Genomic DNA, 25,077 nt, shown 5'->3' on the forward strand with positions numbered 1-25,077 from the left:
GGGTTTCAGTAATTCCTCTTGGTTACATTGCCCTTGATCAAGCCCTACCAAGCCTCTTATACCGTCTTTGCCATCGCTTTTAGATCACTTGTTGTTACCTTGTCCTTGGGGTTACCACCCACTTCCTTTCCCTGCCTCCCCATCTCCCATGTTCCCTGGAACCGCTGGTCCCAGTGTTTTCTCCTCCAGATTGTTTATCCTGCCTGTCTTATCTAGACAGACATGCAGAGATAATAATATGCACAAAACCAAGACATATAAAATAAACCAAAGCAATAAAAGAAAACAAAACAACAACACAAAACTATCTGATAAAAAATCCTATAAATAGTTCAAGGTTTTTTGTTGACCTTTGCTTTCCAGTTGAGTCTGATGGGCTGCCATGCCCTGTCCCCATAGTCTATTTTTGGTATCTCCCAGGGACTTCATTGTTTTGCTCCCCTTGATGCTCTGTTGCATGCCTGTGCCGTGATTTGAATGCAGCACACTGGCATGAGTCAGGGAACTGATAGAGAGGTCTGAGAGGCTGGCCCCAATCCCAGCTCCATGGACAGCACCCACTCCCCCAAGAATAATTCACTTCAAAGGACAGCACTGAAGCTACAGCACAGGGAGAGGGACATGTCTGATCAGAACACACAGGAGCAAAGGAAGGGGGAGGGAGAGAGAGTGGAGCACATCCTGGCCCACCAAGCCCTGAGGATGATATTCCTGCTCAGAACAGCCAATGCACAGAAAAGGACATAAGGCCCGCCCCACCATGAGACATGATGTCCCTCGCAGACACATAAAGCTATGGGTGGGGGTGGGGTGGACAACACTGGAGACAGAGTGTGGGAATTGTACCCAATTTTCAGGACTTTTTAATAGTCTGTTACATCTAGTGAACTTTGCTTTTATACGTGAAAACAGACAATATATGGTTGGATGAGCCCTTGAATAATTGTGAATAGTTTGAAGCCATATTACTGGAGAGTCAGGTGTAAGGTGAAAAGGAGGAATCAACCATTAAGAAACAGAGGCTCTCTAAGAAAGGTTCTTTGATGCTTTGTAAAAACTTAGGTGTGACTCTGACATTGGAGTGATGTCCATGAATTATGTGCATAAGGAAAGAGAGGATCAGCTTTGTCTCTCTTATCTTTCTTGGTCTACCTCTATTTTGGTTGATTCAAATTTTTATGTATGGTATCTGGGACTGTTAGGTCTCTCTCTCTGGGACTAGATTTCAGCCTCAGTCCTTGGCTCTGTGCGAGAAAGATTTCATGCCGAAGCCGGGCTCGTGATCCAAGTGAATTTAATGAAAGTTCAAAGAAGCATCAGGTTTTACGCGGCGCCCATAGGATTCCTTTGACCATGCGGCCTGGCAGAGACTGCTCCGGGACACGCAAGGATCTCTCTCCTCCCACGAAGATGACCAGACCACCCAAGCAAGCCAAGACAAGCCCCCTCTCCCTCTCGGTCCCTGCCTTTTCAAGGGTTCCCAGGGGAGGCGTGGTGAATGACCCCAGGTTGATCCCATTGGCTGAATTGCAGTCACCTGGCCCAGGTGGGCTGCTCCAGGTGTAATGCCTATCTGGGCCCACCGGCGGGAAAATCCAGCTTTGTCCTTTGCTGGCTCTCCTGGGCATGCGTAAATGGACTTCCCAATTCCCTAGGCTAAGCTACGTAACAGGACTTCATTCCTAAACCAAGACTGTCTTATTTATTTTAATGAAATGTAGGCTTTCGATTTTGACAATGGCTACAGCTCTCTATGCTTATATTTTAGAAATGCTTTACTTCTCCCCCATTAGCCTTCTACATTTTATGTAAACAGTTAATTTGTCTATTCATTTTGTTTCTTGAATGCCTTGTTATGGAAGTTGTAGTCAGTTGTAACCAAAATTAAACTTTTAAAATCTTCTTACAGTACAGTGATAACTACTAACTAAAAAAATGTTTTTTTTAATTGCAGATTTCATTTTCCGAAGGGCAGGCACTATCAACAATCACTTTGGCTGTTCTTGCCGATGACTTGCCAGAGTTATCAAAGGTTGTGATTGTGTCACTCACCAGCATTGTCACAGAAGGGATCAAGGACCTATCAAGAGGTGCTACTATTGATCAGAAAAGGAACAAGTCTCTGATAACTATCCTACCCAGTGACTCACCCTACGGCTCGGTGGGATGGCATGCTGAGTCTCTCACTGTCAGAGTAGCTGAGCCTAAAGGTAAATTTTGTCAAATACTTTTCACGTTCCAATAAGAGACCCCGTGGTGGCTTGGTGAATTATGAGTTGTGCTGCTAACTGAAAAGTCAGTGGTTCCAACCCATCAACTACTCCACCGGAGGAAAATGAGACTGTCAACTCCTGTAAAACTTTAGTCTTGGAAAAGCAAATGAGCAGTTCTAATCTATCCTGAAGGCTTACTATGAGTTGGAATTGAGTTGGTGGCAGTGGGGATTGAGATTAAGACCTTTTATCAGGTAATTTGATTTTAACACAAGGAATATAAGTTTTTCTTTTTATATGACTTTATCAGTTTGACAGGTCATAGCCAGTTCTTTTTATCTTTCCTATTTTTCATTAAAGTTTGCAACCATGTTTCATTAAATATTGCAACATTTTGCAATAGTTCTATAGAAAATACCTTCACAGGTTAAGATACAGCTAACTTAACTTAAATACTGGGATTTTAAGGAGTCATAGCTCTTTGATATTGTTTCTTTTTCATTCTTTTTATCTCCTTATCTGTTCTCTTTCTCATTTAGCTTTCTTCCCTATAATCGATTTTCTATAATTAGAGGGAATTATGGGCAACACAGTGGTTCCCTGGACTCATCTATAGTTATTTCCCCAGTTGTATAGTGCATGATTGGACTAGGCATACTCTGCAGCTGGAGAGCCCCATGTTGTATTCCCTGACTCATGGCACAAGGGTTCTTATGGGAGATCCTTTTGAGGGTGTGATGGTTAAGATACTGCCTGTTTAACAAAACAGTATTTCCTTATGAAGGAGATAGTAGTAAATCCTAAATCTTTTAGTGTAGTGCTAAAATCTTTACCAAAAGAATTGTTCACAGGGTAAATAGGTTATTGTAGATAAAGGCTTTTTGATTTACATGTGAGAATTCTGAAAAATATTTGTGAAGTTTTAGTAATTTTGTGTTAATGCTTCAGACATCCTGCTTTTGAGAAACTTATTTAAATAATTAATGAATATCAATAACAGTTACATTCTCTATAGCTACATGGATTATGTACCATATAGACTCATATATAAACTGAGCTTTTCAGCACATTTTTAATGCAGTTTTTGTGGTAAAATTAGGTGCCTTGGCTGATATCGAGGTTGGCTTATAATCGAGTGCATATGCTATATAAATTATGTATGGATATTTAGATTATATATCTATGGCTTTTATATACCCTTTTATATCATAACAGAAACAATGAATTTACTTTCATTCATTCAACTAACATTTTGGAAGCAGTTAGTATTAAGAATTGTGTTGTGTACTCTCAATAAAAGATGTACACCTTGGTTATAATAAATATAATAATATCACTGAGAGAAATTAACAGGTACATTCTATTTTCATTTATTATTTCAATTATAATTTACATTTATTTATACAACAAATGAAAAAACACAGGCTTTATGATTAGCCATCACTAAGCACCTTGAGGGAATGAGTTGCTGGACCTGAAGTTTCAGGGCACATCAAGGTGAATTGGCATAGCGCAATCCACAAGACAGTGTTCTACGTCCTGTTCTGTAAAGAGTGAGTGGGGTCTTAAAAGCTTATTAGTGGGCATCTTAGGTGCAACTCTTGCTCTCACTGTTCAGAACAAAGAAGAGTGGTGAACATCAAAGACATAATGAAACAGCTCAACAAACTAGTGGACCACAGGGCGCTGAGACCAGAAGAACGAGGGGTGCCTGGCTGCCCCTGCCGGCTGTTCTTAGAGGGGTCACATGGAATAAGTGGGGAGAATGTGGAGTGAAACTCAGAATTACACAAAGGACCACAGTTGCTTGGTGGGTATAGATGAGTGAAACCAGTGGTGGGATTCAAATCAATTAACAACCAGCTCCCTGCCCTAATAACAGATTTAATTGTAAAAAGCAATAGACTGAAAAGTAGTTCATTATTTCATGCAGTTAATACTTAAATAAGAACAATACAATAGATACACAAAACTAAATTATGTTGAAGAGTTTTAATTTTAATGACAAAATAATAATTTATAAATTATCAAGGGCTCATGAGGGAGGGGAGAGCGGGGAGGGAGGGGAAAAAAGAGGACTTGATGCAAAGGGCTTAATTGGAGAGCAAATGCTTTGAAAATGATGAGGGGAAAGAATGTACAGGTGTGATTTATACAATTGATGTATGTATATGTGTGGATTGTGATAAGAGTTGTATGAGTCCCTAATAAAATGTTAAAAAAAGAAAAATTATTAAATAATATCTGAAAAGAACCCCAGTAAAACTGTTAAGATATTTCCATATTGCTCCTTGATGGGTATCTTCATTTGCAATATATTTTGCATATACTTGAGCATCATTGGCTACGTGATTCATTCTTAACCAACTTTTCACTGTAGGAGTAGAATCCCATTCCTTTAGAGGTAAGCCAAGTAGACAATAGCTGGAATAAATGACAGCTTGTCATCCTCTGGTTGTTTGGCTCTTTTTCTCATGTTCCATGTTAGCTTACTGAAGTTTCAAATGCAAGGGAACAGAAATGCCGTAGTATGGCATCCAAAGTTTATAAAGAGACTTATGAAATGAATAAATAATTATCACAAGTATAGTTCCATCCAATTTTTTGTATCTATAGATGGAATGAACGCTAGCATGGGGGCTTGGAATGCACCATTGTGCAGATGAATGTTAAAAGTAAGGACTGTAAATTTATGATACTCACATTGAGTAGTTGCCCAACCGCCCACCTTAGAGAGAACCCTGCCTCCAGGTGTCATTTTAACAATCAGTCCCCTGAACTCAACAAAAAAAATTAGTTATCGAGTTGCTGGACTGGTTTGAACCAGCTGAATCCCACCCCTGGGTGAAACCCTCAGAACTCTGGCCTTTAGTCAGCCCTCAGGTCCGGGACTGAGCTCATGCCTGTAGAGAAGTTAATAAGGTCAATAAACAGCAGGAGGGATCGACGCATTCCTTCGAGAAATCAGCCAATTAAAATCCCACGGGCAGCATTTCCCCAAGAACAAAGTCAGAAGGCAGCGAGGGCGACAGCAGAAGGAGAAGCAACATCTGAGTCCCCAGGTGGAAGTGGATGAGTGATGCTGCATTGTGGGGATGGCCATCCGTGACATGAAATAAAATGTGTACGAATTATTAGAAAACCAGTCTCCTCTGTAAACCTCAGTCTGTTCACAGAGGGAAAACTAAATGATAGGAGTTGAAGATGACTCTTGACACAATTTTTTGAAAGAGAGAGAGGGGCAAAATATTCCTTGATAGTATAAATTTTCTCTTTCCTACCCCTCTTTCCCTAACGGACTTGAAGGAATAGTGTAAAATATTCAACCCTAAGTGCTTTTCAGAGCACTGACAAAAAAATTAACAAGCTTATTTATGTGAAGCATGTCTATCTTACAGAGAACATCACCCTTCTTCAGTTACAAATTGTTCGAGATAAAGGATTATTTGGAGACATTGCCATTCATTTGATAGCCAAGCCCAATTTCTTATTACACATCAATAATCAAGCTACTGAAAGTGAAGATTATGTGCTACAAGAAACAATAGTAATAATGAAAGAAAGCCTACAGGAGACTCATGCCAAAGTTGCCATTTTGCCGGTGAGTCTAGACTGCAATGAATATGATGTGAAATAAAGGTGTATGCCCTGAATGGTAAAAATCCTGATAAGAGATGCTCTTACACTTAAAAAAAAGTGAGCCTTTGAATTCTTAAAGAAGATGAAGCTGTCTGCTTCCAGAAAGATACAGAGTCTCTGGAAGGCAGCAGGTTAGTTTTGGTCAGTTTGGGCTGGGAAAAAATGCATTTGTATTGATTTTTTGAAATGAATATTTTAAAATTAACTTCGATTATATTCAGTATTTTATGAATTAATTTTCTTTTTAGTTGGTTGTTTTAAGCTAATATCTTATCCGAGTACATACATTAAAAGTCTCAAATCATCCTAGTTTTTCATTGTTGATTTGATGGGACAAGATTTTCATTTCGTGATATGATGAATTGAGTCGATTCAGGTTTAGATTTGTTTTCTGTGTCTTATTTTAGAGAGACCAGAAGGCCACACAATCCGACAAAAGGAAAGAGAGGAGCATATGAATGAATGAATTTTGTTCTAGTGCTATACAAAACACAATGTGCACTAGTAGTAGCTAGAGGACAATTAAGAAAAGACATAAAACACGGAATATAAAGAAATAGCTTTCTTTTTTCCTATTTCTTTTGTTTTTGGTAATTTTTATTATCTGTTCAAAATAAGTTAAAAAAAAAAGAAAAATCACTGAAATATAGGCTTAGATCTAGGATTGCAAAGGCAGAGCTTTGTCTTTGGTAGGATTCTCCAGAGGAACAAAACCAACAGAAGTGCATATATGAATATATAATAATATTTATTTCAAGGAAATTGCTAACACATCATCCTGGAGGCTTCTCTGACTCACTCGGGGACAGGAACTAGCAAACCCTAAAGTCTGTAGGTCACACACACAGACCACCAGCTCCTGTGTCAAAACCTGGGTGTCACCGAATGACAAGTCAGGTGCAGATTTGAGTGAGAGCAAGTTTGGTTGTAACATCTATGTAATTTTGACTGCAGTACACTCTCCCCGCCCCCCCCAAAAGAAAACTCCCCTTTCATCTGATAGACTGCTTACATCAGATTCCCAAACAGATGATTACAAAATATCTACCAATGCCTCCCTCTGAGAAGAATAGGCTAGCCTGGTTGACACAATGGGTTCAAACATAACAACTATTGCAGGCTGTGTTTTGTTCTATTGTACATAGGGTCACTCTAGGTCCGAGTGGACCGGATGGCACCTATCAATAACAAGTGAACACATAAGTATTATAAGCTTTTACTTTAAAATATATGCTGTGGATGTTGGGTACTGTCAAGGCCAATGTTCTTGATGCTGTGTCAATCCGTCCCATTGAGAGTCTTCCACATTTTCAATGGCCCTCTCCTTTACCACACATGATGACTTTTTTCTAAGGACAGGTGATTTCTGAAACATGTGAAAATACATGAGAATGTGTTCACCATCCTCTCCTCTAAGGGACATTCTGGCTGTACTTCTACGATGGCTTTGTTCATTCTTCTGACGGTCCATGGGGTACTTGGTATTCTTCACGAACACCAGAATGAAATGCATCAATTCTTCTCCTGTCTTTCTTATTCATTGTCTAGCTTTCACATGCATAAGAGGTGATTCAAAATACCATGACTTGGGTCAGGCACACCTTAGTCCTCAAAGTGATTCCTTTATTTGTTTTTAACACTTTATAGAAATCCTTGGCAGATTTATCGATCGTGATACGTCATTAGATTTCTTGACTCTTGGTTAAAGAAGTGCCGACTAAAGATCCAAGTAGAATAAAAGCCATGCCAATATCAATCGTCACTTTTTATGTTTATTGGAGCAGTTGTGAAGATTTTTGTTTGCTTTATGTTGAGGTATAATACATGATAAAGGTTGGGTTAGTTAGTTTATGTGCAAACCTGCTGATAAACACATGTGGGATTAATTGAAGGGCGGAGGGATAAATGGCTCAGTGAGCCTCGCCTTTCTAGTTCTCGGACTCTTGCTTTGTGGTGGTCCGACCAGGGTGCAGCTGCCTTAGCAGGTTCCTGCTTCTGCTGGCAAAGCTAACTTCCTGCAAGACGTCCCCAAGCAGAAGCCACATGGACCTACCCCAATGCAGCCCTGGGTGCTGGAGCAGATGCGTGGAGACCCCTGCCAGCTGAGATACTTACACATTCACTAACTTGGCTCTCCTCCTGCAGTTGGCATCGTTACGTCTGCTTTGTGAGATGGAGGAGAACTTTGTGGATTGGTGTTGGACATATGGGTTAATGGGTTAATGTTGGACTTGTGGGCTTGGGCAGCACTAGGTTGGGATGTTTTCTTGATGTTCACTTAACCTTTACTTAAACATCTCTCTTACACATGAGTTTCTGTAGATTTGTTTCTCTGCAGTACCCAGACTAACACAAAGGTTTTGGCCTTTGATCATTGTGTGTAAATTCTCTGGTTGTCTTCCTTCTCAGCAAGCAGGAGTGTGCTGTTTGTAAATCACAGATTGCCAGTGAAGCTCCTCCGATCCCGGTCTTGTGTTCTTCTTCACACGGTCCAGTCTTCAGATTATTTGTTTAGCATTCAAATGGACTATATATGGGGAAAAGATGCAACATTTTTTCTGATGTTGAATCAAGTAGCATCCCTTGTTCTTTTCAAACTACTGGTTCTTGGTCTATGGACATGTGCTACAAGAATATATAGTATTCTGGAATTCCCATTCTTCACAATGGTCTCTGTAATTTATTGTATTCAACACAATTGAATGCCTTTATATAGTCAGTAAAACACAGGTAAACAGCCTTCTAGTATTGTCTGCTTTCAGCCAAGAACCATCAACTACGATCACCCTTCTTCTATGCCCTTTTCTAAATACGGCTTCAATGGAAGACAATGTACTGCTGCTACCATTTTAAAAATTATTTTCAGTACAATTTTACTTTGATGTGATAGTAAATATGTTGTTTGGTCATTTCTGTGTTTCGTTGGGTCGTTTTATTTGGAACAAGAATGCATATACCTCTCTCTCATTCACTTGGCCAGGTACCCGTCTTCACAATTTTTTGGCATAGACTAATGAGTGCTTCCAGTGCTGTATCAGTTTGTTGACATATCTCAATTAGCATTTGGTTAATTCCCGGAGCCTTGTTTTATCCAGTGTCTTTAGTGCATCTTAGACTTCTTACTTCAATAACATTGGTTCTTCAATAGAAGCTACTTCTTGAAATGGTTGATTGTTGATCATTTCTTTTTTGACATGGTGGCTGTGTAGTCCATGTAGACTAGAGAAACAAATTCAGAGAGACTCATATGTGTATGAGAGAGAGCTTTAGATACAAGAGCAACTGTATATTAAGAAAACATCCCAGTCTAGTCCAGATCAAGTCCATAGGTCCAATATTAGCCCATTTGTTCAATATCAATCTATAAAGTACTCTTCAGACTCAAGAAACACTTCAATGACGCTGAATGCAGGAAGGTCACAGGCCAGTAGGTGGAAAGTGTTGTGCATCCTGTGGTGTTGTAAGCATTTCAGCACTGGCAGGGGTCTCCACGTGGCTTCCCCAGTTTCCAGGACACAGGGTCCATCAGCATAGTGCCAGGTGTCTTGTCAGTAGAGTGTCTCCCAGGAGTGAGTCAAGAAAGAGAAACAGAGACAGAAAAAGAGTGTGCCTTCTGCCTCCAAGGAGGAAATACAGGAATTCCTAGAATCCTCATTGGAAGGCCATGTCCACACAGAGGCCTTATTGGCTATGACTTGATTGACAGACTGGACTCCAGTCCTTCACTCTTAACCCTCTCAAATTCCAAATTGATACCAGCTCAGCTTTATGTAACTACCACAGTGACTACCATCTTTTGGATACTTCCTGCCTGTTCTTAATAGGATTCTGGTTTGAGTTTTTCTTTCTTTCAGTTTGGGAAATGCTGAGAGTGTTTTCCATTAGGTTCTTTTAACTCTAGGTACATGCACATTTCATGATAAGATTTTATATTATTCTTTAGAGCCAATCTTTGAAATAATTTTATTTCTTCCATTCACTTTAAGTTCTTTACATTCTAAAGCAAGTTTCAGAGCCTCTTCTGACAGATCTCTCTCCCCCTTGTCTATCTTTTAATGGACCTTTTACTTTATGTATCATGTCCTTAAAGTTACCCCATAACAACTTGTCTGGTCAAAGGTCATTAATGTTCAGTTCATCCAATCTATTTCTGAAATGGTCTTTAGATTCAAGCAGTATATATGCCATGTTGTACTTTGGCTCTTGGAAAGTTGCGGTTTATACTATTGGACCTAAATTTATTTGACGAATATTAATCAGATATGGTAAAATTGAGGAGTTGATTTTAAAAATAGGTTTTGCTAGTTGATTAGCATCAAGGTTCCATTGACGCATCATTAGCTTGAATATAAGAGCCTCAGATGTTTCCTAACTCATTTCCGTCAAGTCCATTCCAACTCCTAAAGACCCGATAGTGATGGCAGAGTAGAATTGCCCTTTGGGTTTCTGAGGCTGCAAGTCATGATGGGTGCAGAAACTTCATCTTTCTCCCATGGAGTAGTGGTGGCTTTGAATCACTGGTATTGTGGATAGTAGCCAGACACATAACCCATTCTGTTACCGGGGCCTAAAAGAGAATTTTAACAATATATGTTAACAGTTTCCCATTCTTTGGACCAAGTCAGCTATTCTTTACTGGTGGAGATTAGGGTTTAGATGCAAATTAAATATATAAAAAAATTAAATATATAAAAAATAAAACACCATCTTCCTCTGCACCCCACCCCAGGATGATGTTCCTGAGTTGGAAGAAGGATTTATTGTCAATATCACCCACGTGCACCTGGTGAACTCTGACTTCTCTGCAGGACAGCCCACTGTGTGCAGACCTGGAATGGAAATAGCTGAAATAATGATTGAAGAAAATGATGATCCCAGAGGAATTTTTAAGTTTCATATTTCTAGAGTAAGATGAAATTTTGTATATTTATAGTAATTACAAGTGCATCTCTGCTGATTTTGCATTTCATAATATCATATTTCTGCAAAATAATCAGCTCTGCTTTGTGATATTTATAAGTAGAAGAGCAACCAATTTTGTCTTAGAGATGAATTCTTCCTTCTCTTTGAATGGGATGAAGAGATAAAACAAGTTATTTTCATTAAATTTAAATTTTAAGATATTTGAAGAGTAATTATTCATATTTATAGCCGACAATAATGTCTATTCTGAATGGGGATGTATAAGCAATGTCAGTAGAAATGATCATTTTATAGAGTGATGGCTTAATGAGAGTTTCTACTTTTGCCTTTCCTTTGAACTTAAACTCTTTACTTAAAGGATGCTGGTGGAGTTGTTACTGCTTATGAGGCGCCTCCACCCTTGAACGTTCTACAAGTTCCTGTGGTACGGCTAGCTGGAAGCTTTGGGACAGTGAACGTCTATTGGGAAGTTATACCAGACAGCGCCAGCCTGGAAGACTTTATGCCATCTCATGGGATTCTTGAATTTTCTGATGGACAAGTACGCTATTAATGGAAACATGAGATTTTATGATTGTATTCAAATATTTTATGGGCACCCACCAACAAATGTATACTAGTAATTACTAAATGCATTACAAATTAATATATACATAAATGTTCTGTGTCAACCCCAACAGAAATATTACTAGCTATGGAGAAGTCATCAATAAGCCTGGGAAGATTATAATAGAAATTAAAACCTCATCCTTTTCTAAACTTCCCCATTTGATCAAAAATTATAAAAGGGGACTAATTTGAATTTAAAAACTTAAGAATTTTTAATACCTGATGAATTAGACTATGCTTATGAATTTTAAAATATTGTCTTTATTTTGTTTATATGAATACTTGAAAGTATTTATTTGTTGGAATTTACAGTAAAAATATGAATAGTAAAATCCGAACCTTATGTTTCAATTTTAATGGAGACTAAACTGATAGGAAAGGAGCAAACCATCCTTAAATAATTGCAAATAGTTAATGCTATAAGAAAGCACACACAAAAAAAATCCTGATATTTTATAATTTTACCAGTCAACCTTAAAAATGATCAAATAATTCCCAAGATTTATAAGTTTTACAGACTGGGTATATTTTAATAGGCAACAATAAGATGCTTTCATAATTTTTATGCAATCAGTAAGTACGCAACACTGAACAACCATGAAAACATGTTGGTGACTTGGAATAGCATCAGGCAGCCAAACCCACTGTCATCCATATGATTCCTATTCAAAGTGATCCGATAGGGTTTCTGAGGCTGCAAATCTTTATGGGAGCAGACAGTCCCATCTTTTGCCCATGGAGCTGCTGGTGGATTTGAACCACCAACCATGTGGCTACCAACTGCCCACCAGTGTCACCGTTAGCATAGTTTTTCCTAGACATATGTGCATAGTGTGATTCAACTTATCAGTTAGAGAACAATAAAATCCTCCTAAGAGATGAACATACAATCATCCCAATTCCTGCTATGTTTTCTGCAAGCATGAGTGTGTAAACAGATTTGAATCTTGGAACTATCTACTAAAAGGATAGGACATGTAAATAAATTAGAATTTATAGAAACAAATAAATTGACGTTTCTTCGAAGAAATCTTCCAATTCTAGTTATATTTTCAATACTTCATAATAGGCATTAATTTGAAGGGCCACTATTTAGCAGTATCCTTAGGGCCTTTATTTTGAAAGGAGTCTTGATGGCGCAGGTCAGCATGGGGCTTCTAACCAAACATCAGTGGTGACTTGCTTTGTGGTGGTTGACTGCTCAGCAGGAGTAATCTGAGGCTGCCTGATTTTGCCAAGATTTACAGACTCAGAACAACTCTCATCAGTATTACAGGGTTGAAATGAGCTTGAATCTACTTGCTGGTTGTGGAGTGAGTCCAGGCCATGCTCATTGTTAAGGCTCACATCATGTTCAGGAAGTATTCTGGATGATACAGTATAGATTTGAGTTGCACACACTTAAATTTCTAGTTAGAATTTGATTTTGTTTAGGTTTCTGCATTTCTGAGTATGATGTGTAGGCTTGTCACTTTTGCCCATTTTTAAATGAAAGGTTTTGGGTTGATTTAGGTGGAAAAAGCTTAATTTTCTGGTCAATTTTTGCATCAAAGTAGGGCAATTTCCCTCAAGGATACATTTAAAAATATATATGTGGGTACAACTAGGATATTTTTATGATTAATGTTGAAATCACAAGTTTGCCCAAAGTTTTTTATTCATGTTATGAAGTGTGAACAAAGTGCCAGACAGATTTATAATATAAATCCTGATTATACATAATTAAGAACTAGCATGAGTTTACTTCCATCCTTCCTTTGCCCTTCATTACAAGAAAACTATTTGAAAGTGAGGGTTTTTTTTAATTGTATAAGGAAATGGCCAATTTTCAATGGTAGTATTTTATATCACGTTATATTAGTGCCTGGCATATTAAAATTTATGTGTGTTGTGCAATGCTGTTAGAGTACTGCATAGCATCAAAATATTGTTCACAGATAAACCTGTATTATAATTTGTATTTGTAAACAGAACTAAGTAATTTCCTTTCTCTCAAAAGGATTAGATTTTGTAAATTTTTGGCTTTAAGGGAAACACCTGGTCTATGAGCATCAGATTTACTTACAACCCAAAATTATGACCCAACTTCCCCTCCTAGGTATTTGAAGTCCACACATTTGTACATTTTGTGACACCTCAAAACACCGTTGTTATTATTATTTCAGTGTTATTTGTTAAAGAAAGATGTTTTTCTGTATCTGGAAGTATTTCTTATATTTATATATATGTATATATATATATGATGCTGTAAGCTAAGACAATCATTTTTGAGTAACTGATGTTAGATACAAACTGTACCTAACTAATCCATCTTCATACAAATTACAGTTACAGATAGACTAAGGAATAGAGCTTGCTAATAGTATGGGAACTGTGTGTACTATAGAAATGGATGACTTTCCATTTCATTTTGATGTACCGTCCCCAAAGGCTGCTGTTTTCTTTTAGGTTTCCTCCAATAGGTTTCCATGTTTTGACTACAAATTTACACTATACATGAACAAAAAATGTTTTATATCTAAGTATACATATTTCTTCCTTTTTCTTTTTTTCCGTAGATTACTGCCGTGATAGAAATCACCATAATTGATGATACTGACTTTGAATTCATGGAGATGTTCAATATTTCCTTAGTCAAAGTAGCTGGAGGTGGCAGACTTGGTGATGACATTGTGGTAACTGTTGTTATTCCACAGAATGATTCTCCATTTGGGATCTTTGGATTTGAAGAAAAGACTGTAAGTTGAATATATTAGAGCATGCCTTTAGTCATTTTTTTTTGGTGTTATGTATTGTTTGTATTAAGGTGTATTTAATGCTTGTTTTGTTATTGCTTTATAACCCTTAGTTTATGATTTTTTCTCCAACTGCCTTTTGAGGTGGTTATTAATTAGCTCCCATAAAGATTTCAGCCTAGGAAGCCCTGTAGTACAGGTAAGGTCTGTCGTATGGGGTCTCTGTAGGTCAGAGTAGCTTGAGTGGGAACTTACCTGACATCATTCAGAGTGTCAAATGAAGAAGAAAATGGTGAAACATTTTTTGTTTCTGCCACATGATTTTTTTATTCTGCCACATGTCATGACTAGAATTCTAAGCTTAAAAATTACCGTGCCTTTAAATTTTGCAACGTAAATGAGATTAGGTTGGTTTCTGCTAATCCTTTTTCACCAGATTTCACTTTCTTCTTTCAGGTCATGGTTGACGAACCCCTTTTGTCTGATGACCCTGATTCTTATGTGACATTAACGGTCGTCCGGTCTCCAGGAGGGCAGGGAGCGGTCCGGCTTCGTTGGGCCATAGAGGAGAAGGCTAAAGATGATCTCAGTCCCTTGAATGGGACACTTCACTTTGAAGAGGTAGAGTGTGATACATGTAGCATCAACAGAGTCCCTGGTGGCATCGTTGTTACGCATTGGGCTGCACTCCTCAAAGCCGGGAGTTCTAAACCAGCAAGTGTGTGGCAGGAGAAAGATGGGGCTTTCTGCCCCCAGAAGCAGTTTCAGTCTCTGAACCCCACAGGGGCAGTTCTCCCCTGTCCTGTAGCACGGCTGTGAGTTAGGGTGGATTCGATGGCAGGGAGTTGTTGTTGAATAGTCAGGGCCAAGACTGTTTCTGTTTTTCCTCTAAATTGCCAACGATTAGCTTTTATAGAGGTTCTGATGAATATATGGAACACGAGTAGGCCTGGGACATGCTAAGAAATTCATGTGGATGATGAGGGAAAAAGCATTAAAACCCTTAAATATCTAGAATGCAATTTGTTAATGTAAACCCTGCCTTTTTCCCACCATCAAAACTAGATTTCTCTCAATATATTTTCTCATGAACACAAGTCACACAGATTGTGTTAGATGGGGTTGACTAGATAAACAAATTCAGAGACGCTCATGTGTATTAGAAAGAGCTTTACATCAAAGAGCAATTTTTAAAGCAATTTTCTACTGAGAAAACATCCCAGCCTAGTCCAGATCTAGTCCAACATTAGCCCATATGCCCAATACTAGTCCAACCACAAGCAATGTAGAATGAAGGAAAGTCACAGGCCAGTGGGTGCAAAGCTTGTGGACCCAATGTCAGAAGGAACGACATGGAGACCTCTGCCAGCACTGACATGCTTACACCGCCACTGAATCCACAGATTTCCCACCCACTGGCCTGTGATCTTCCTGCATTCAGCATCGTTGCATCTGTTTCGTGAGTTTGAAGAGGACTTTATAGATTCTTATTAGACATATGGGCTAATTTGGTACAACGCCTTTTGTTACTTCCATCCCCTTTACTGTTCATGTTGGGTATTACATGCTCTGAATTGATAGAGGGAGGGAAAGTTGATGTACGTGGGAATACTAAAGCTCTACGTTGTGGTAGTTCTTGCTAATTTTGTTTGATGTACTCTTTGTGGCCTGAGGTCCAGAGAATTCAGTAAATGGTTCATGCCTCCTCCGTGGTTCTCCCTGATTTGGGGGGTTCATGTGTGTATGCAGTAGACCAATTGTCGACTTAATTTGAATCCATAATGGTCAAAGTCAGAGCCTATGTTTGTTCTGGATGGGTCTTCATGGTTGATTTAAAAAAAATTATTTATTTAAATCATTTTATTGGGGGGCTCGTACAATTCTTATCACAATCCATACATACATCCATTGTGTCAAGCACATTTGTACATTTGTTGCCATCATCATTTCTCAAAATATTTGCTTTCTACTTGAGCCCTTAATAACAGCACCTTTTCCCCCCTCCTTTCCCACTCCCCCTCCCTCATGAGCCCTTCGTAATTCATAAATTATTATTTTGTCATATCTTACACTGCCTGACATCTCCCTTAACCCACTTTTCTGTTGTCCAGCCCCCAGGGAGGAGGTTATATGTAGATCCTTGTAATCGGTTCCCCCCTTTCCACCCTACCCTCCCTCTACCATCCCGGCATCGCCACTCTCACCACTGGTCCTAAAGGGTCATCTGTCCTGGATTCCCTGATTTTTCTTTTTTTAAGTGAATCGTAGGCATGTGTGTAGAGGCATCTCTAGGTAGACACAAATCTTTAGTGTTACAGTTAGCTGCAGTATGTGTGAAACCTTTGCACCACATCTATGACTTCTCCCAATTGATTCTTCTGTTGGTGGAAATTCCCCCTAGTTTTAGAGATGTTATTTAATTTTCAGTTCATAGCTTTGTCAATTTGTGTTACATGTTTATTTAGATGAGACAAACTGTACTCAACCAGTCTGATGACTATTTACCCCAGAAGTTCCTTCCCTCTATTTTTATTTTTTAATCTGTTATAAGAATATATGTGCTCCTGATAAAAATATCAGATAATACGAAGATAGTGTAAAACACGAAGTAGAATTTCTTTGCGTTCTCCTTGAGTGCCCATTTGCGCTTCCCGATAGTAAACACTGTTGACACTGTCTTGTGTAGCCTGCCAAAAATGTTCTCTGCACATTCAACCATGTGTATTTTAATCTTTCACAAATGTAATTTCACTCTGTAATCTCTCTGTAGCTTATTCTTTTTACTTTACAATTTAAGTTAAACATTTTTCTCCATTCTACTCCAACCCTGCCTCATTAAAACATGTGTTAGATATTTTCCGTCTGCATGGGCTCCTTTCCGTTTCTAACACTGCCAGTCATTTCTTCTTGAACACCCTGCTTCACTCTGGATCATTCTGACAGGGCTTCTTCTGTGTTTTCCACTTCTTTCTTAATTTTAGATTCGGTCTCCGGCTTTCTCTTTTAATTTTTAAAATCATGTTATTATGGGCTCATACAACTCTTATCACAATCCATACATACATCAATTGTGTCAAGCACATTTGTACATTCATTGTCCTCATCATTCTCAAAACATTTGCTCTCCACCCAAGCCCCTGGCATCGGGTCCTCATTGTTCCTCTCCTTCCTGTCCCAGTCTTTCTTCGTGTTTATACACACTCACGAACTCTCCCTTTCCCTGTGTTTACATTATTACTATCTACTTTTCCTTGCTTTCCAGGCTTGGTTTTCTTGAGACAGTTAAAAGTAACTACTGACAAATACAAAGCATATATAGATTGTATAATTCTGTATATCTCTACTGCAACATTTAATACCACAATTCTAGGAAGGCCATTGATCTCACACTCGATTGGCAAGATGGTGACAATTCTGTGTAATCTGAGGAACGGTTCTGAAGATTATATAAAATCATATTTATGAAGTGTCTAACCAACTTCCTGATGCTTAGAAGATGTTTTATAAATATCTTGTTATTTAAAGCATTTTAAATTAAATAAGAGTTTGCAACCTTATTACAGTGAAGCTAAACTCTTTTTCTACAAAAAAGGGCTTTAAATTTCAACAAGGTTGAGTTTTTACATTAAAAAATCATTTTATTGGGCGTTCTTACAGATATAGCATTCCATAGTTCAATCACATTAGGTGGTATTGTGAAATTGCACATAAAATTTGCTATATATTTAATGTGCTATACATGTAAGAACAATGTACAAGGCTGCTCATTGAAATGTCATTTGTATTAGCACATAGACTTTACTAGAATAATAACACAAATGGTCCTCAATTTTTTGTCTCTTTCTTTTCTAGGATGCTTCTGACATTAAGTTGAATACATTATTTTTAAATTATAAGAAAATTTAAATTTTAAAATGTTTATTATTATTGCCTTTTGTTATCAGTATCCTTACAAATCTGATCTTTATTTGTCTTTTGGGGTTAGAAACATTACATACAAACATAGATTTTTTTAAAATACAAATACACTTTCAGTGAAGAAATGGCACGGAAGCCCGGGAGGGGGAAGGAGAATCCATCTTTATATGAAACAGAAGTCAACCTTCTCCCACCCTCCTGCATTCTGTACTTAATCTGACAGTAACAATCATGCCCAGAGAACTCTACTTCTCTGCTACATTCAATAATCTTTTGCTGTGGCCGCACAGAACTCCCAGACGTGACCCACAGTAATGGGATTGATCAGGGAAACCCCTGGGTGATAGGCTGTGAAGAAAGCCATTCTTTTGTCGATAGTGCCTCTGCTCAGCCATTTGGGCAGGCATATCACTCCCTGGTCTTCAGACTCTCGGCCATGCGATCCCTTTCCCTGCTGGGGCAGGTGTTACAATAACTCCATTAGCACTGACAAATGCACCCCACCCTACAAAGATACTTCAGGTTTACTTGTTTGGGGTCAGAAAGCGCCACGTTCTGCTTCAAGGTCTTGGCGCTGCTCCTCGTAGTCAAGTGTCATTCCCTAGTCATCTTTATTTCGGTCCCAGCATTCTCTGTTCCCACTTCTGCACTGGCTTACCCACCCAGTGGAATGGTACAACTAACTATTTCCCTCTATTAAGATATCCCACAGTTTATTTACATGACCTTAACCAATCATTTGATGGGAGTTACAAAGACAATGGGTACAAGAGCCATACCAAGTAATTTCACTTCACTGTATACATTTCAAAAATTTGCATCATAAAAATGTACTTTGCCAAGGAAGAAGGCTTGTGATGATGCCTCACTCGTGGAAGGTTCTGCATCCCCTGGACCAAACCCTGAGAAGGTAGATGATGCTTCTAGTCAGGAAATTGGTGGGGATGGTCTGTATGGTCCTTCTCTTGTTAAATGCGTCCGTCTCATGGTCCCCTCTCGGCAGTCCCTGAGACTATGTATAGACATTAGCAAAGGGACTAGTTGAGTTCCATATTTTCGAGCCATTGAGGTCACACTCTCTCTGCATGCTTTTCATTTTTTGTTTTTTTTAATATAAAATAAAAGACATTGTAGACCATATCACAGAGAAACATCCCTTTCATCACAAGAAGTCTTTGATCTTAGTAAAGGTGTTGTGTTCTTGCCGTTGTTAAATGTGATCGAATCGGCCCTGACCCATAGTGGCCCTATGCACAACAGAATGAAGCCCTGCACAGTCCTGTGTCACCCTCACGATGGTTCTTTGGAAAAATTAGAAAGGTGTTGTATCCTACCTTAATCCCCTTGCAACTGATTGGCTGAACACATCAGATCATATCATGGGGATGAATACTTATACCTGCCAAAGTATGTCATTACACAACTGCCAAATCATTGGGGATCTTGACCCAGCCAAGTTGGTATATAATTTGGATGAACACAATGTAATCCATAAAAAGCAAGTTATGTTCAAACTTTTCTTGACTCTTTTTATTTCAAATTAAGAACTTAAATATTATTTATGGTCAGACCTGATTTTAAAATAACAATCTCTTTAAAACAAACCCACTTTTTTTTTAAGCAGAAATAAAAAAGACATCCTTAGAAAGCTACATGTAGACATAACTGTTGGTCTTCTAATAGCAACACTTAAAATTAGCCTTTGACCAATGTTCTTCTCTGCTTTGCCACAGACCGAGTCCCAGAAGACCATTGTATTACATGCGCTTCAAGATACTGTGTTGGAAGGGGACAAGCATTTCATAATACAGCTGATATCAATCGATGAGGTAGAAATATCACCAGTGAAAGGTAAGATAATTTGCATTTGGAGAAGTTAAAATGTAGATCTTTAGGAAAATATTGCCAAATAATCTATGTTTAAAAAGATAGCCAATATAAGGTTTTATAATTCACCTGATGTATGCACATTAGACTGAAACATCAAAAATGTAGTCAGTGTTATCAGACATCAAAGAACAAAAAATCATATAATTGTGCTCTCACCTCCACAATATGATCGCTGAAGACTAATGGGTACATAAGCAAATGTGGTGACGAAAGCTGGTGGTGCCCAGCTATGAAAAGAGATAGCATCTGGGGTGTTAAAGGCTTGAAGGTAAACAAGCGGCCATCTAGTTCAGAAGCAACAAAGCCCACATGGAAGAACACACCAGCCTGTGCGATCACGAGGTGGCAAAGGGATCAGGTATCAGGCATCATCAGAACAAAAAATTTTACCATAGTGAATGAGGCGGGGTTGGGGTGGGTGCGGAGTGGAGACCCAAAGCCCATTTTTAGGCCCCTGGACATCCCTTAAAGAAGGGTCTAGGCGAGGAGATGAGCCAGTCAGGGTGCGATACAGCAACGATGAAAAATACAACTTTCCTCTAGTTCATAAATGCTCCCTCCCCACCCACCACCACCACTATCATAATCCTAATTCTACCTTGCAAGTCTGGCTAGACCAGAGGATGGACACTGGTACAGATAGGAACTGGAAACACAGGGAATCCAAAGCGGATGGTCCATTAAGGACCAGTGGTGTGAGTGGCGATACTGGGAGGATAGAGGGAGGGTGGGTTGGAAAGGGGGAACTGATTACAAGATCTACATGTGACCTCCTCCCTGGGGGACGGACAACAGAAAAGTGGGTGAAGGGAGACGTCGGACATGGCAAGATATGACAAAATAATAATTTATAAATTATCAAGGGTTCATGAGGGAGGGGGGAGTGGGGAGGAATGGGAAAAAATGAGGATCTGATGCCAGGGGCTTAAGTAGAGAGCAAATCTTTTGAGAATGATGAGGACAATGAATGTACAAATGTACTTTACACAATTGATGTATGTATCAATTGTGATAAGAGTTGTATGAGCCCCTAAAACGATTGAAAAGACTGTAGTCAGTAAAGTCTCTAACTGATCCCCTCTGGCCATAGACCTAGGATGGGAACAGCTTTGCTCTCAGACACAAATGATGGTAAATTTGATTATGGTGAATAGATCTATGGTATAATACGATACTTGGTCAGTTGGCTTCATGATCTTGACCCAACCTGAATATGCTCTAGACTTAAATATTTTTTCACTTATTCCATAACTTTGGATTTTCTTTTAAATTGATGGTGGTCATTTCATTTTGTTTTTTATTATTTCTGTTAGGTTCCCCAGTTTATAAAGCACAGAAGGAATGGATACGTAGAGACAATAATTGATGCAATGGTTTATAGGGAACAGGGTTTGGGGAGGGTAAGAGGAATTGGGGAGCAAATAAAGATGTGGGAGGGGGGAAGGAACACTAGAACTCATCATGATGATGTATATACAACTCTTAAAAAAAGGAATTAACGATGGAAGTGTATGATATGTGACTTCTATCAATAAAACGTTAAAAAGGAAAATGTCATTTACACCTATATTATAGGTAAAGACCTTTCAAAATTATTTTTTCCATTGTTTGTTAAGATTATATGTGAAGATTTCATATAGTTTAGCTGTGTGTGTATGTATGCATGCATTTAAATAAAATTTTAATTGTAATGATATTCATAGATAAAATATGGAAAACTTCTTTAATAGTCCAACAGTGAGAGTCTGGTTAAACATGACAGAGGGGTATGCAAACATTCAAAGCGATGTAGCAAAATTAGATTTAATTTCATTAAGACTAAGAACAGGTTGTAACGTGGAAAATTGTTATGTTAATAAAACGGGTCATTGCAATATGTTCAATATAACCTCACCTTTTTCCTCTGCATGTAATTAATGTGTCTGGAATTAATTATATGAAACATTAATAGAGGTTTTTAATTGCCTATGTTTTTTAAACATATTTTTAATGATCACATATTACTTTTGTAATGCTATTATAGAAGTTAGCATTTTATTGTGTTTACAAGTTCATCCATTTGTGCCTATTTTTATCAGAGAATAGCTATGTAGATATTGTGGCATTTCAGAAATGAGCATCATAATTTTCATTTGCCAATAGTTTATGGTTTTTGGATCTGTAGAGAAAAGACCATTTTTGAATGGTCTTATTGTGCTATGAGTAATAACAATCACAAGAAAAGACCAATAAAAACTTTGTATGAAGGCTTAGTTAATGCTACTGGTCTCTTGCCACCAAGAACTCTTGTGTACGAGGATGTTGTCAAAAGCAGAATTCTATAGCCAGCTAGAGTCTCAGAAAGGAGCAAGTTTCACCATAGGTACATGGAGTAATCACTCTTTTTTGGTTTTTAAATAAAATGCTTTCCGTCAAGCCTCGCAGGAAACCATACCATTGTGCATGTTTGTCTGAAAGTTTTAAGTAAACAGTTAAATTATGTTCAAAACAGTTAAATCACATTAAAAATCATCATAACAGAAATATGTCAAGGAATTAGAGCAACTGGTTTGTCAATATGGAAAAACAATCGCAATGTCTGTCCCTGTGACTCTGACGTACTTACACATGACAAACCATTCAAGGTCTCACTACAGAGAATGGGGAGTGTAGACACCCAGTAATACAGCACTTTTGTTTCTGGCTCCCAACGTGAACTTCTGGAAACAGCGTTCTTCAGTTTACTGGACAGGTACCACATGAATATTCAAATTAATTGATATAATTTTATTTGCATTTCAGTCGTATCATTTTAGATTAAAAAAGATTATAGAAATAGTAGACAAAGTTTTATAAAGGCTTGAAGAAAAATGGCAAATTCAGAAACAATAATGAAAATGCCCAGGAATTCTTGCCAGTTGAAACGGAGTTTCTTATGCAAAAAAGAATCAATGGAAGTGGCAGAGCACTTTCTTATCATGAGAGTGATCACGCTGAAAACTTCCCTGCCATCAAGCCAATTCCGACTCACAGTGTCCCCCACATTGCCTCCAGGGCTCCTTATCTTATATCTACAGCGCTGCTGGCACCTTGGCGGTATAGTGCTTACAGGTTGGGCTGCTTACCACAAGGTCAGCAGTTCATAGCCGAGGGAGAAAGTTGTGGCTTTCAACTTCCATGGAGTTACAATCTCAGAAGCCCACAGGGTATTCTACCCTGTCTGATGGGGTGGCAATGAGTCAGCATGTCCTGATGGCAGTAAGATAACAGGAAAACCACAACTGCGTGACTTTACAAACAGAAGTTACTCTCTCCCAGTTAGGAAACCAGAAGCCTGAGTTCAGGATATTTCTTTCTCTGTTAGCTCTGGAGCACGGTCCTTGCCTTTTTAAAGTCTTGCTCCTTGGGATTTTAATGTGCCTTGGTGTCTCTGTCTCATCTGTGCTACTCCGCTTTGCTTGTATGTCTCAAAGGAGATCCATTTAAAATACACCTTGGGGTTAAAAAAAAGTACTTTAGAAGAATTATTACCAGACTAGTTCCAAGGAGTTGGAGATTAAAGATCTCCCAAATGTCCAACTCTTCCAAGATGCTGTTTTGCTCCATTTTCCTCCCTCCTCCCTCCTCTCTTGCATATCTTCTTTCTTGAAACTGGGTTCTGCGATTGTCTGCACCTTCTCACAGAAACTCATGAAACGTCAAGGAAATGCCTCACGTGGCTGTGGGCTCTGTTAAGCCCCAATTAGAAGGTCTGGTGGGTTGAGCCAAATGCAAGGTCCAGAGCCAGAAGCCAAAACTGTCAGGAAGTCAAAGCTAGTCTAGCTTCAACTAAAGGTCAGTCAGCAAACAGAAATCACTGGGAAGATTTGAGCGAGGGACAGCTTAGATTTCATCAGACCGAACCCCTGGGGAAACAAATGCGGTGATGTAAGTCACACCTCCCAGTAAACTGAGATCTAGAGCTGTATTCACCCAATCCTGTAACGGAGAGCTCTATCCAGGTTTACAGCAACTGATACAGACGCTGGACTTGACAACACACCACACAATGTATTACAGCAAATGAGCATATGGATCGAAGGCACATACTATGCAGTTAATTACATTTCACACCATTTCACATATGACCAGAAAAGGCCAATCCATTTCCAAATGTGATTACACCCACAGGCTGTGGTTATAATAACAACAGTGATTATAATATGATTATATGATAAATGATAATATGGTAATATGATTGTATAATATGATAACTGTTAGTATAATAATAACTGATTACATAGATATGTGTATATATACCGGTAACAGGATTGGTAAGTACAGCACATACGCATATTTGGGGGTCACAGTTCAATCCATAGCAGTGATCACAGAATTCTCTTTGTCCCTTGTTAAAGCATAAGTAGAGTGTATTCTTGGACAAGTTGCTTGCCTCGTTGATTTCAGTGTCTCCTTGTGCATCCACGTGGCATGTGGCAGTGCACCGTGGATTTGTTCATTAAGTGGTTGCCTCATCCTCGCCTTAGGAAGTGCATCCATCATCTTTCGGGGAGATAAGGGAGTGTCAGGAGAAGTTGGGCTCGCACCGTCATCGACACGTGTTCTCATCGGGGAGCCCTCAGCAAAATATAATGGCACCGCTATCATCAGGTACCTTCTCCATCGTGGCACTTTTCCCAGGTAGAGGGTGTGGAGTTGTGGTTAACTAGTTAGCACTTTGCATACCTTCACTACACGTGTTCAATACTTGCATCCTCTTCGAGCATTATCACCTTCCCTGGTGACACCATCCTGTGGGAAGGAGAGCAGACTTTGACATGTGGAACCGAATCTGTTTTGAAGTTACAAAAGGTACAAAAGGCTGATGTCCTCCACTGTTAACCTAAAGGTTGGGGGCTCAAGCCTCCCAGAAGCACCCTGCAAGGAAGGCCCAGTTTCGACTTTAAATGCAGACACTGAAGCCTGTGGGGTTGGCCAGGAGTAGATTTCATTCGATGGCAGCTGTTTACCTTGAAGTTGGATTCCGGGGAGGTTGCCGACTATTTTTGAGGTCCCTGGTGCAGCCTGGGTGCACACTGAGTCACCGTCAGCTCTGTGCTTTGAGCCCATTTGGTTACTAAGTGTGAGTAATAAGAGTTGCTTGGTCTCAGAGTGTGTAGGTCTTGGCTACA

General features: G+C 38.9%; 1 protein-coding gene across 1 annotated transcript in view; it reads left to right on the forward strand.

Annotated features, from left to right (window-relative positions):
- ADGRV1 (adhesion G protein-coupled receptor V1) overlaps window positions 1-25,077 on the forward strand; it is a 724,059-nt gene that overhangs the window by 274,564 nt on the left and 424,418 nt on the right. Inside the window, exons 56-63 of the mRNA XM_075542665.1 lie at window positions 1,955-2,210; window positions 5,612-5,814; window positions 10,582-10,758; window positions 11,134-11,316; window positions 13,943-14,122; window positions 14,576-14,740; window positions 19,771-19,888; window positions 24,433-24,556. Coding sequence (XP_075398780.1) covers window positions 1,955-2,210; window positions 5,612-5,814; window positions 10,582-10,758; window positions 11,134-11,316; window positions 13,943-14,122; window positions 14,576-14,740; window positions 19,771-19,888; window positions 24,433-24,556 — 1,406 coding nt within the window. The remainder of the gene's footprint in view (window positions 1-1,954; window positions 2,211-5,611; window positions 5,815-10,581; window positions 10,759-11,133; window positions 11,317-13,942; window positions 14,123-14,575; window positions 14,741-19,770; window positions 19,889-24,432; window positions 24,557-25,077) is intronic.

This window comes from Tenrec ecaudatus, chromosome 2, assembly GCF_050624435.1.
Source record: "Tenrec ecaudatus isolate mTenEca1 chromosome 2, mTenEca1.hap1, whole genome shotgun sequence".
Taxonomy (NCBI): Eukaryota; Metazoa; Chordata; class Mammalia; order Afrosoricida; family Tenrecidae; genus Tenrec; species Tenrec ecaudatus.